The 12,679-nt window shown below is 45.0% G+C and overlaps 2 protein-coding genes across 7 annotated transcripts in view; one reads left to right on the top strand and one right to left on the bottom strand.

Annotated features, from left to right (window-relative positions):
- The window catches only part of WWOX (WW domain containing oxidoreductase), a 736,214-nt gene extending 724,812 nt beyond the window's left edge, over positions 1–11,402 (bottom strand). For 3 of the 5 annotated variants that reach the window (XM_075838647.1, XM_075838646.1, XM_075838648.1), the window contains exons 1-4: positions 11,302–11,402; positions 6,862–6,978; positions 2,070–2,134; positions 1,594–1,651 (exon numbers count right to left, since the gene is read on the bottom strand). In XM_075838647.1, the coding sequence (XP_075694762.1) occupies positions 1,594–1,651; positions 2,070–2,134; positions 6,862–6,978; positions 11,302–11,369 (308 nt within the window). In that variant the 5' untranslated portion in view covers positions 11,370–11,402. Of the gene's footprint in view, positions 1–1,593; positions 1,652–2,069; positions 2,135–6,861; positions 6,979–9,391; positions 9,608–11,301 lie in introns of those variants that run through there. The other 2 variants (XM_075838643.1, XM_075838645.1) reach the window with 2 other exon arrangements.
- The window catches only part of LOC142661264 (uncharacterized), an 84,901-nt gene continuing 81,920 nt past the window's right edge, over positions 9,699–12,679 (top strand). For both annotated transcript variants that reach the window (XM_075838650.1, XM_075838651.1), the window contains exon 1: positions 9,699–9,802. The gene's annotated coding sequence lies outside the window, so the exon portion shown is untranslated. The remainder of the gene's footprint in view (positions 9,803–12,679) is intronic.

Below are 12,679 nucleotides of genomic sequence, written 5' to 3'. Positions count from 1 at the left end.
ACGTCTGCCATTTTTTTTATTTTACAGACCGTGCTCCCATACTTTACAATGGGAGTACGGTCCGCAAATGCGGATGTCTGCAGCCGTCCGCGGCCAGCCGTGCCCATAATCACGGACCGTGATTACGGGCATGGTCATGTGCATCGGGCTTAAGCGTTCAGACTGCCATCCAAAACCTCCTGACATGTCTTTAAATCGTGTTCATAGCCCTGTGCATTTACATTAAAGTCCGCACTGGAGCGCCCGAATGACAACTTATGGAATGACGATACATCCCCACTCCTATATTTCTGCATCACTTCACAAATGTTGTTTACCAGCTGTAGGTGCTGTAACATGGACCCTACTAGTAATCACCTAGCTTTCCCAAAAACAAATACACTATCTGGCCAAAAGTATATGGACACCTGATCATCACACCTATATGAGCTTGTTGGACATCCCACTCTAAAACCATGGGTGTTAATATGGAGTTGTCCCCCTTTTTGTGGCTACTACAACTTCCACTTTTCTGGGAAGGCTTTTCAACAGATTTTGGAGCGTGTCTGTGGGTATTTATGCCTAATCAGCCAAAGGAGAATTAGTGAGGTCAGACACTGATGTTGGACAAGAAGATCTTACTTGCAATCGTGGTTCCAATTCATCCCAAAGATGTTCTCTGGGGTTGAGGTCAGGGATCTATGCAGCCACTCGACTTCCTCCACAATAAACTCACTCAATCATGACTTTATAGACGATTTAAAACACCTAAGCATATAATTCTAGGCCATATTTCATGATATTCACCTGCAACGTGTTTTAATAGGAGTTTGAAATAAATAGAAGTGATATTTTAACAGAGTGCTGCATTTTATCCGCATACACCCGTCTTGAAGTAAACATGGAATCCGTGTACCCACAGACATTTGGACTCGGTTCCATGTAATGGCCACAGAGATCAGGCGAGCGCTATCTCATTTGATTTTATTGTGGCTGGAGATCTTAGTCTTGTGTGCAGCGACCGTGTAAACCCCTTCCATGGAGCTTCGGACGCAGTGCCCTGGTGCGGATGTCACTTTCAGAGACCGTCTTGAACTCTGTAGTGAGTGACGTAACAGAGAATTGTTAAGTACCACGCGTTTCAGCAGCGCTGATCTGTGAGTTTGTTCGGTCTGCCACTTCGTGACTGAGCTGTTCTTACTCCTAGACGCTTCCACTTCCTAATAATGGCACTTACAGATGACACGATCTAGCAAATCAGAAAGGTCACACACTGACTTGTGGCATCCTATGTCAGTGCCACGTTTAAAGTCACTGAGCTCTACAGTACGACCCATACTACTTGCAATGTATGTCTATGGAGATCGTGTGGCTGTGTGCTTGATTTTACACAGCTGTTTGCAATGGATGTGGCTGAAACACTTTAACAGGAAGGATGTCCACATACTTTTGGCCACGCAGCGCACATATAATACATGGGTGAAGAGAACGTATAACAACTTGCCAGGAGCAGACAACCCAAGCACCTGTATTTACCTATAGTTTTTTGGGGGTTTTATGGGGGGTAGAGTGGAGCTCTATACTGCAGCCACATAACCCATGGTGCTCACTTACTCAACAAAATAGATCTGTCCATCGTCATCAGTTTCTTGTTCCCAGCCATATGGGAGATCTGCATGAGATGAAGATACGTGTATTAATAAATCATATTGTTTACTTTTACATTAGACCAGTGGTCTTCAACCTGTGGCACTTCCGCTGTTGTGGAACTACAACTCCCAACATGCTCAGACAGCCACAGGGTGTCAAGGCATGCTGGGAGTTGTAGTTCCATACCAGCAGGAAGGCCACAGGTTGCAGCTCACTGGGATACACAGTCTATAGTGTTATCTGTGAGGTCCTGACTATCAGTTGCAGGTACAATCAGATAATAAGACCCGATGACACCGATATTACAATTAATACATGACACCCACAGCTAAAAGCACCCGGATCTCCTCCTACGAGAAATCTCCGGTCCATATTTTACCAACGGATGAAATAAACGGCATGAATCATAGAGAGAATCAAAACGTGAACTCATTACCAACCTCCTGCGATTCTCTTCCGCTTTCCAGTTTTTGGGTGCTCCCACTGGGTTTTTTCATCTAAGTGGCTATTAAATGAAAAGATAAATTGTTAGTTTACGGCCAAATTATCTACAGATCACTGAACGGTGCACAGAACATGGTAAGCAAAAATTCTGTGAAATGTTTTCAGAGTTAATTGGAGAAGCATTTAAAGGGTACGTCCACTTGGAACAGTTTGCACAGTGTATAAGTAGCGTCAATTTCCATAAAAAGTCAAGTAAGGGCTCATCGAGACGAGCGTATATGTAGTCCGGGTGACGGCCATCACAGGGACTCATGTATTTCAATGGGGCCATCCCCGTGACCGTTGTTTCAACGGAGTGAGTGAAGAGTCCGTGAAAAAATAAGACATGTCCTATTTTCCTGCGTGTCACGCATCCCTCCATAGACTCTAGTCTATGGGGGATCTGTGACAACGCGCCCCACGCGGCTGCACCGCCGCCGTAAAAAAACTGCAGTTTATCACGTCCGAGAATAGCTACGCTCGTCTGAATGTAGCCTAACTTTGTAAATGCATGACTTTCTTGTCCTGATCCTGACGCACTGCCTGCATTATACTCAAGAGCTGCATTCACAATCCTGCGGTTTGCTATTGGAAACAGTCAGCAAGCTTGTCAGGAGACACAACCCTAACAGCTTAACTTGTGTTGCCCTTGTGTGAATGCAGTCCAGAGCCAAGGGGGCTTAGACTGGCATAGCAGGGGTATTGTAGGCTGCTCCACCTGCAGATGCTGTGTTGCAGTAGTGGGTTATCATGGTGTGGTCAAAACGCGTATCTTATTTATTTATTATTTATTTCAGTTACTTATATAGCGCCGACATATTACGCAGCGCTGTACAGAGATCCTCTTTTACTGTCCCCATTGGGGCTCACAATCTAAACCTTATGTTCATTTTGTTGACAAAAATTTGCTAAGCAACTATAGATCCCTGTAAATATTGGAGGTTTAATCCAAGTCGTTTGTTTCCATAAGTCAAATAGACTTGACTGGGGAGATTTGCGCAAATGTGCAGTCAGCTCTGCTCATTGTCCCCTCCTGTTCGTGGCCACCTTGGACTGCAGACACAGGACTGACGTTCTCCTAAAAGGTCGGGGTCCTGTGAATATAACTTTGGTTGTAGTATCCCTGTGAGGTCCCATGCATGCGGCGGTTGTATTACAGCTGTTTTTTTAAGGCTGGCACGTTCTATTGGATGAAATGTCTCAGCAATGCTTCTAGGTGAGAAAAGCTCCCTATATATGGCACCCAATGGAGCAAGGTATAGTAGCACAGGGAGGCCGTGAGACTTCGTACTAGAGAGCCATACAGCCTCCGTTTGCTGCCGTGCAGGTTCTGTCATGTGCACGAGGCCTTACAAAAAATCTCAAATCGCGTTTTTAACGTCTGAATACAACCTTAGCGTATATTCACATGGCAGCGTCCATTACGGCTGAAATTACGGAGCTAATTTCAGGAGAAAACAGCTCCGGAATTTCAGACGTAATGGCATGTTGCCGGCGTTTTTCGCTGCGTCCATTACGGACGTAATTGGAGCTGCTTTTCTATGGTGCCAATGGAAAACGGCTCCAATTACGTCCCAAGAAGTGACAGGCACTTCTTTGACGCGGTCTTTTTTACGCGCCGTCTTTTGACTGCGGCGCATAAAAAAAATGACCGTCGGCACAGAACATCGTAAAACCCATTCAAATGAATGGGCAGATGTTTGCCGGCGCATTGGAGCCATCTTTTCGGACGTAATTCGAGGTTAAAACGCCCGTAAATAGGGTGTGTGAACCCAGCCTAAGGCCTCATGCACACGGCCGTGCCCGCAGTATGGGAGCGCGGCCCGTAAAATACAAAAAGTAGGACACGCTCCATAATTCACGGCACAGTTCTACGGCACGGACACCCTTCCGTAGCGATACGGAAAGGTGTCCGCAGCCAATGGAACTGAACGGGTCCGTAATTGTGAACCGTATTGCGGTCCGCAATTCCGGAGATTTTTTACGGTCGCATGCATGGAGCCTTTGGATGGGTTCACACTGTGCATTTTTGTTGATGAACTTCCATTGAGACATGGGGATTATCTACCATAACATTTAAAAAAAAACGCATGTTAAAAACGCACCAAAAATGCCCACTGTGAACCAGCCTCTCCCTTTATGATGCGCACCTGGTTTAAGCTTCAAAAACTGCATCAAAAACCTGATCAAAACCTGCACATGTGAATACACTCTAAGGGCTGCTGCACACAACCGTTGTTTTCTACAGTGTCCTATCCATTTTTTTTGCCGTCACTGAATCATTCGTTTCTACAGGGCCCGGCACACTTCCGTTTGGGTTTTTTGCGGATCCGTGTGTCTCAGAGGTTGGATGAGGCCTTAGGCTCTATTCAGACGGTGCGGTTCATTATCACAATTGCACTGTGTATTTTTCCACGATTTTGTGGCGATCACGGTAATTAGCCGCACCATATTCTGGGGGAAGTAGAAGTGGCTTCAGATCTGCAGGAACGCTTCAACATTTCTGAGGGTATATTCACATGTGAAGGTTTTGAACAGTTTTTTAATGCAGTTTTTGGGGCCAAAACCAGGTGCGGATCGTAAGAGGAGAGAAAATATGAGGCCGGGTTCCCACAAAGTGTAAATGCTGCAGAATTTCCAAACGGAGTTCTGTGCAGAAATTCTGCCGCATTTACAGTAGCAGCAAAGGGGATGAAATTTAGCCAAGCTCCGCCACACACCGCGGAAAGGAAATGCAGAAAAGTCATGGGGAAAGTGTTCTGCGGCGTGACTTTAAAATCCGCCGCAAAAATGCTGCGCCGAGATGATGCGTGTTTGGCTCATGGACTTGAATGAGGAGCATAAATTCCGCTAAAGATGAGGTTTTGTCACGGTTTGCACAGCTTTTACGCAGCGGAAACACAGAACAAACCACTGGGAATCTGCAGGTGCGCATTACGTTTGCTATAATCAATGTTTAACACTAAATCCGCAGGTAAAACCGGTGACAGAAAAAAAAAAATTCTGAAGCAAAAACGCACTATTTGCTGCAGGTTTCTTTGACTGAATTACTTGCGTTTTTTAATGGACACCTAAACTTTTAAGAAAAATTTTGGACATGTCATAGTGAGATGTCAGAAGTTTTGATCGTTGGGGGTGAGCGCTGCGCCGCTTCTGATCAGCTTTCCCTGGAAACCTGAGCGAGGGGTAAACGGGCTCAGAAGAAAGTCTATAAGTCCGAACACCACTTACTCAGCTTTCCGAGGGAAGGCGATCAGAAACTAATCAGCACAGGGCTCACCTGAGGGCTATTAGCGCTTTGTTTTTGCAAACGGGGGGGTCTCAGTGCTCGGACCCCCAACGATCAAAACTTCTGACATGTCAATATGACATGTGAAAAGTATTTTTTGAAAGTTTAGTTACACTAAGATTCCGCTGCAGATTTTCTGTTGCAGAAATTCTGCAGTGTATCCTGTCTGTGGGACCTTAAGGGCACGTCCAGACGTGGCGGGATTGCTGTGGAATTCTCCAGCGGCCGTTTTTTACAGTTGTTTCAATACATTTTTAGGCAAGTTAGTTCAGACGTTGCGGAAAACTCCACTGCGGACCATAGGCTGAGGTGCAGAATTTTCCCTCCGCAGCATGCACTGACTGTTGCGGAGAAGAAGCGGAATTTCACTGCGGATTTCAGCCTTTGCAATGCAAAAACTGAAATCTGTGGCAAGTCCGCTGTCTTTTCGGCAACGTCTGAATTACCTATCAAATATGCAAATGTTGGTGCAGATTAGTTGCGTAATTGCCCCAAATCTGCACCAACATTTGCAGTGGAAAAACTCTGCCACGTCTGAACGTGCCCTAAGGAGCTTCACACACGAGCGTGTTTGGTCCGTGATATACGGTCCGTATGTCGGCCGCATTTCCTGGACCGACTGGCCGGGCTCCTAGTGTCATAGTTATCTATGTATAACTGTAACTGTCCCGTACTGTAATCATGTTTTCAGTACGGGACAGTAGTTCCGCGGAGAGGCAGGGACACCTAGCGTCGTACACAACTATGATGCTAGGAGCGCGGCTCCCTGCAGTGTGTTCGGTCCGGAAAATGTGGGCGACGTACGGACCGTATATCACGGACCAAACACGCTTGTGTGAATCCGGCCTAAAGGACTGACACTTATTTGAATCCACTCAAGAATGAATAAAACCTGATCATTGCCTGCACATGGGAATACACCCCTATATCTTGGATGCATCAGGGCTGGAGCCATTAAATGTTAAAGGTTATGTGCACACTACAGTCCCATTGATATCAATAAGAGCAGCGTCATATTTCACCGGAAAAGGAGGGGAAAAAAAACAAACAAACAATGTATCATGGCTGCTTCATTCTAGTAATATGTGGGGGGTTTATGAACCCTGAATAATAACAATATCTCAATGACACATCAGATGAGGTTCAGAGGTGCAGATAACATGCAAAAAAAAAAAAAGGGTCAGATAAAAGAATGACACCGATACTCTATATTTAGAACTTCAGAAGTTTTTGGGGATTTTTTGTGCTCGCTCTATAGTAAAAAAGTAGAGGCAAAATACCAGGATGAACTGTATAGATGATAAAAGAATTATTCGCCTATGTCTATGTACATTATAATAAGTACTCGGCATGACGGATCGGAATCAGACACATCCTGCATAGGGAAGTTTAACTCTTACCTAACCATCGCTAATATACATACTGCCCATATATACTGTGACCTCTCTGCATGCTCTTACTTGGCATAGTAAACCCATCCATCCTTGGTGCTCCTCTCCTCCCATCCGGGCGGCAGCTCATCCTCGCTATCGGTATCATCCAGGCCTGCGTACTTCAGGGCTGCCATGGCACTGCGGCTGCAAATGTAAAGTTATTATTGATTAATAATGTAAATCAGTCCGGTAGCTGCACGACTACGCTGATCTCCCTGACTTAACATGTACCATGATTCTACCACTAGAGGGCCCCATAAGACAACTAACAGGAAGCAGAGAACATGTGCAGGGTATTAGGAGAAGGGAGAAGACAAAGCTGCAACACCTGAGTCCATGTAGTATCAATAGATACAAGTGATAGGGAGAAACTAACTAATCTTATCTTATGGGCGTCACATTGAATTAGGATTACCCAGTCCCCCAAAAAAAGCAGTTTATTGCCCTAATTACAGTAAAATTGCAAAATTAAAACGGCAGCACTTTGACATGATTTTGCAGTAATGACAGTAACTGGGCTACATGCACACATTGCGTACTTTGCGGTGGACGCAGCAAAACTGCAAGAAATTGGCAAGAAAAAACAAATGTGTTAAAAAATGCACAAGTGAAAAATGCATCACAAAGCGCTGCAATTTGCGGTTGACCAGGGTGCGCGTTTGCCACGATTTTTGCCTGTGCGGTCAAATGCGTTTCATCTAAAGGCACTTTTATGAACCACGAGAAGTTGACAGCGGGACACATAGCTGGCAGATCGGACTGCAGTGTTGCTATGGTAAATGTTGCCAATGTGTGCCTCTCCTGCAAGGCTCCTAGCGCTTACGAGAAAGCAGCGCGTCATACGTGAGCTATATTTGGCGGCACAACGGGGGAGGGGCTGTAATGTGATTTTTTTAGGTTTTCACACGTGCCAAAAACGGCACAAGTTTTACCTGTAAATAACGTGCGGCCAAAAAAACTGCATTGCAAAACACTCCATTCAGACATCGCTACAGCATCGGAAAGCGCGCCAAATCGCAGTAAAAACTCAAGGGATTTTTGGATACGGTTTTTTAATTAAGTCTTAACTGCGCCTCAACAGCAATGGCTGAATGGACCCTTACGTATATATACTTCCGTAAAAAGCAATGATTTTAGGGGAAAATATTTCCATAACATGGGGTCTGATTTTTTTTCTTTGTCAGATCCATTAAAAAGAACCTCTACGGCTCCATTCACACGTGGCGGTTCAGGTCTGGATAGAATTGCATCGAAAAAAATGCACCCGAAACGCGCAAGCGTTTTTACCACGATTTGGTGCTTTATTTTTACTGCAACGAAAAACACACTAAGGCCTTAGTCACACGAACGTGTCCACTATGCGCGCGACAAAAACGCTGCATTTTGCGCGCGCAAGAGATCAGTGTGGCATCTGTATATGGTGCGTGGCTGATTTTTGCGCAGCCGCCATCATTATGACACTGTTTTTATGTTTACAAACAGAAAAGGACGAGGTGCTTTTCTGTTTTCATTCATTCTTTTTACTACTGTAGCGCGAATCACGCGCGGCACCCGGAAGGGTTTCCGTGTGCCAAGCGCGATTTGCACGCACCCATTGACTTCAATGGGTGCGTGCTGCGCGAAACACGGGCAAGTATAGGACATGTCGTGAGTTTTATGCAGCGCACATACGCTGCGTGAAAATCACGACCTGTCAGAACGGCCCCATTGACTTACATAAGTCTGTGCGACGCGCGTGATTTCCACGCGCGTCACACTGACATAAAACACGTTCGTGTGAATAAGGCCTAAATCGCCGTCAAATTGCATGCGGTTTTACCCACACCTCAACGTGTGAACAGCCCCCAAGTATGGATATACAGGAGTAGTTTTATTTCAAGTTTTTTAATCATGGCAAAACTGCAACATTTTTGTAAAACCTGAGAAAAACCGCGGCGAAAAACACTTCATGTAAATACACGGTCGCTTTCTCACTTGCATATTTTAGATCCTACAAAGTATAACGAAAAGATTTGTAACGCTTCCGTGTTTTCTACCCACTCCTGGTTTTGGCTTCACACAGTGTGGTCAAATCGCGGTTAATTACCGTAAAACAGCGCAGTTGTAATAAACCACACGATGTGAAGGACCCTTACAAATAATGTCCACAATACCGCCGTGTGAATGTGGCCTTTAGGAATGAGAGGTATAAGGCGTGACGCTGGGACCCACGACCGTCTACAGTTGCCGTACTGCGGCTTCGTACAACGCGCAGTCCTCGTACAGCAGCCATTCACGGTAACAAGTGAAATCATCTAGGATGGATTATACACAGGACATAATATTATGGAAGCTATGGAGTTATTTACAGGATATATAATAATAATCATCAGAACATACACAATATTTTTACTATATGTTTATAAACAATTTGTACTGCAGCACTTCTACTATGGCATCCCCCTTATTACACGTGCATTGTGTGAAGATGAAAGGACGACTACTACTATTTTCCAGTTGTGACAGCTGAGCACTATAGTCCCTACTATAATGGGAGCTTATGGGATAAGGCACTTGCCTTTTGAGGATGCTGATTGCAGTTCAAGCTCCAGACTCCAGACTAGATTGTAAGCTCCTGGGGACAAGGGATTTCTATGCCTGGGCTATAATTCTTCAGGGCTCAGCAGCTGCACATGTAATAATTTCACATAAGAGAGGCAGTGAATCAGTGAGTGACAGCAGCAGCAGCCTTACTGTGTGTATACACAGGATTCACATGGACCTCTCTGCGCTTCCGGTGTTTCCTCTAATAGCTCCCCCCAGCAACACGCACCCAGCTGATATAGTTCCTGTGTTACGCGCAGAGCGCGCTCCTGCTCATTCATCTGAAGACGCTTGTATTATGTACAAATACGTCTTGACAGCAAACAAGTTATTCTTATTCCTCTCTATACAGGCTTATTACACACGCACGGCAAAAATATATACAGTGAGTGGAAAGTTAGGAACCACCATAGCTAGGCAAAGTGTAGCGGTTGTCCATGGCAACCAATCAGAGCCCAGCGCTCAGGAAAATGAACGCAACAACCTGATTGGTTGTTATGCGCAACTCCTCCACTTTTTCCTTGCACTGCTTTTGATATGTGTTTTTTGGAAGGATACGTTCACATGAGTTGTTTTTTGTTGCGGTTTTTGACACAATCGCGGCAAAAATGGCGCGGTTTTGCCGAAATGTGAATGCAACAAAAACTGCCAGAAAAAAAGGACACGTGTAAACATCACCTAATGCTGGAGGCACACACACTGTGTTTTTCTTTGCAGCATTTTTTAAGATGTTACATTAAGGAATGTAGTAAAATATAAAATTCACTACACACAACTCGTTTTGGGTTGTGGCATTTTTGAAGCAATATTGTGCTCAGTGGCGTTTTTTTCTAAACACCGCATGCTCTGGGTATGGCGTATTTTCAGCAATTTTTAGTCTGGGTTCACACAGCATTTTTTGTAGGATGAAAATCTGCCTCAAAATTCAGTTTGGAATGTTGAGGCAGATTTTGCTCAGCCTGCATGCCGATTTTCGTGGTGTTTTTCACCCGCGGCCATCGAGCCAATGCTGCTAAATACGCTTTCTCTGCCTCCTATTGATGTCAGTGGGAGGTCAGAGACGTAAACGCCGAAGATAGGGCATGTCGCTTCTTTTTCCCACTCACGGGAAAAAAAAGCCTCCGCCTCCCATTGAAATCAATGGGAGGCATTTTCTGCCATTTCTTGGCGCGTTTCCGACGCGGTTTCCACGTCAAAAAAAGTGTCAAACAAACTCTGTGTGAACTGACCGGCTTTTCTATGGGACTTCACAAACGCCAGAAACAAAAGCATGTACAAAATGGCACCGAATGAAAAACGCCACTAAAAACGCATGTTACCTTTTAATAACGCTTGCATTTTTAGAAGCGTTTTTTGATGCTGTTTAAATTGCTAGAAAAATTATTTGGACCCTTTACTATGTGACAGGTCTGATCCCACACAATAAGGCCTCATGCACACGACCGTAGCCATGTGTACGGCCGTGATTTTCAGGTCGCCCGGCAGTTGACTGTCAGCCACGAGCCGCCCGCAAATCGCCGCGGCCATTATTTTCAATGAGCCTGGACAGCAGAACACGGACGTAAAATGGCTTGCCCGTTCTTTCTGCGGTCCAGGCTTCCGGGCCATGCACGGACCGTGAAAACCACGGTTGTGTGCATGGCCCCATAGGAATGAATGGGGCAGCAATTTGCCCGTGGATTTTCGGGGGAATTGCGGCCGCAAAAGCACGTTCGAGTGCATGGGGCCTTAGCCGTTATCGGTGGGGTACACTGCTGGGACCTATTGGGCTCCTACAGAATGAGCTGATTTGTTGGTATAAATCTATATGCCCCTTAAATAGCCAGTATTTCATATTTATATCTGCATTTCAAACATATTGCAATATGCAGACGGAGCCCGTACAGTACTGCAGAGCCGCACGTCCTCCATGCACTGCCGAACAGGCTCCCTTGGACTTCGAAAGCCGCCATGTTTTTATAATTCTGTAGGACCCCTCTAATGAGCCATAAAGATCACAAGAGAAGATGTGTATAAACACCAGTGGTCGCCCGTAGCAACCAATCAGATCACTGCTTTCATTTTCTAACCTCCCTCGGGATAATGGAGAGCTGGGATCTGATTGGTTGCTATGGGCTCCAATGTTCCTTCATGCTAAATCTAAAACATCTTTCCCAGGTTTTAATTTCATGGCGTTCATTTGCTATTGTCATTGACATTTATAAGAAGGATTCGTCCTGTGTCAATGAATTCAAATAAAACATGAGCTCCATTATATATATATACAGAAAAACAGTTGAGTAACTTTGTAAATTTGCATTATCATGTACTGATCCTTAGTTACAGTCTGTATTAGGGTATGTGCACACACACTAATTACGTCCGTAATTGACGGACGTATTTCGGCCGCAAGTCCCGGACCGAACTCAGTGCAGGGAGCCGGGCTCCTAGCATCATACATATGTACGATGCTAGGAGTCCCTGCCTCACTGCAGGACAACTGTCCCGTACTGTAATCATGTTTTCAGTACGAGACAGTTGTCTTGCAGCGAGGCAGGGACTCCTAGCATCGTACATAAGTATGATGCTAGGAGCCCGGCTCCCTGCACTGAGTTCGGTCCGGTACTTGCGGCCGAAATACGTCCGTCAATTACGGACGTAATTAGTGTGTGTGCACATACCCTTAGGGTATGTGTGAACAGGCTAGTTTCAGCCGTTTTTTGGGCCGTAAATGCCCCGAAAAACGGCTAAAAATGCGGGGGACTGAACGCCTCCAAACATCTGCCCATTGATTTCAATGGGAAAAACGGCGTTCCATTCCCACGGGGTGTTTTTTATGCGGCCGTTTTTAAAAACGGCCATGTAAAAAAACACCTCGTAAAAAGAAGGGCATGTCACTTCTGGAGTCGTTTTTCATTGACTTAATAGAAAAACAGCTCCAAAAACGGCCGTAAAAAACGCCTCAAAAAACGCTAGTTTCTTTAAAAAAAAAATAAAAAAAAAATGGGGTTATTAAGGGTTATTAAGCGTGTGAACATACCCTTAAGGTATGTTCACACGCAAAGTCAAAAGCGGCTGAAAATACTGAGCTGTTTTCAAGGGAAAATAGGCTCTTATTTTCAGCCATTTTTTTAGCCGAAAACATTTTTTGAGGCAGCTGTTTATCCATTGACACAATGAAAAACAGCTCCAAAAAAGGTTCAAGAAGTGACCTGCTCCTTTTTATGCTGCGTTTTTTTCCGTGCCTTTTTTTAATTCAATGGGCAGATTTTTGTAGGCGTTT

Source organism: Rhinoderma darwinii, chromosome 9, assembly GCF_050947455.1.
Source record: "Rhinoderma darwinii isolate aRhiDar2 chromosome 9, aRhiDar2.hap1, whole genome shotgun sequence".
Classification (NCBI taxonomy): Eukaryota; Metazoa; Chordata; class Amphibia; order Anura; family Rhinodermatidae; genus Rhinoderma; species Rhinoderma darwinii.
This window is presented reverse-complemented; position numbering and strand designations above follow the sequence as displayed.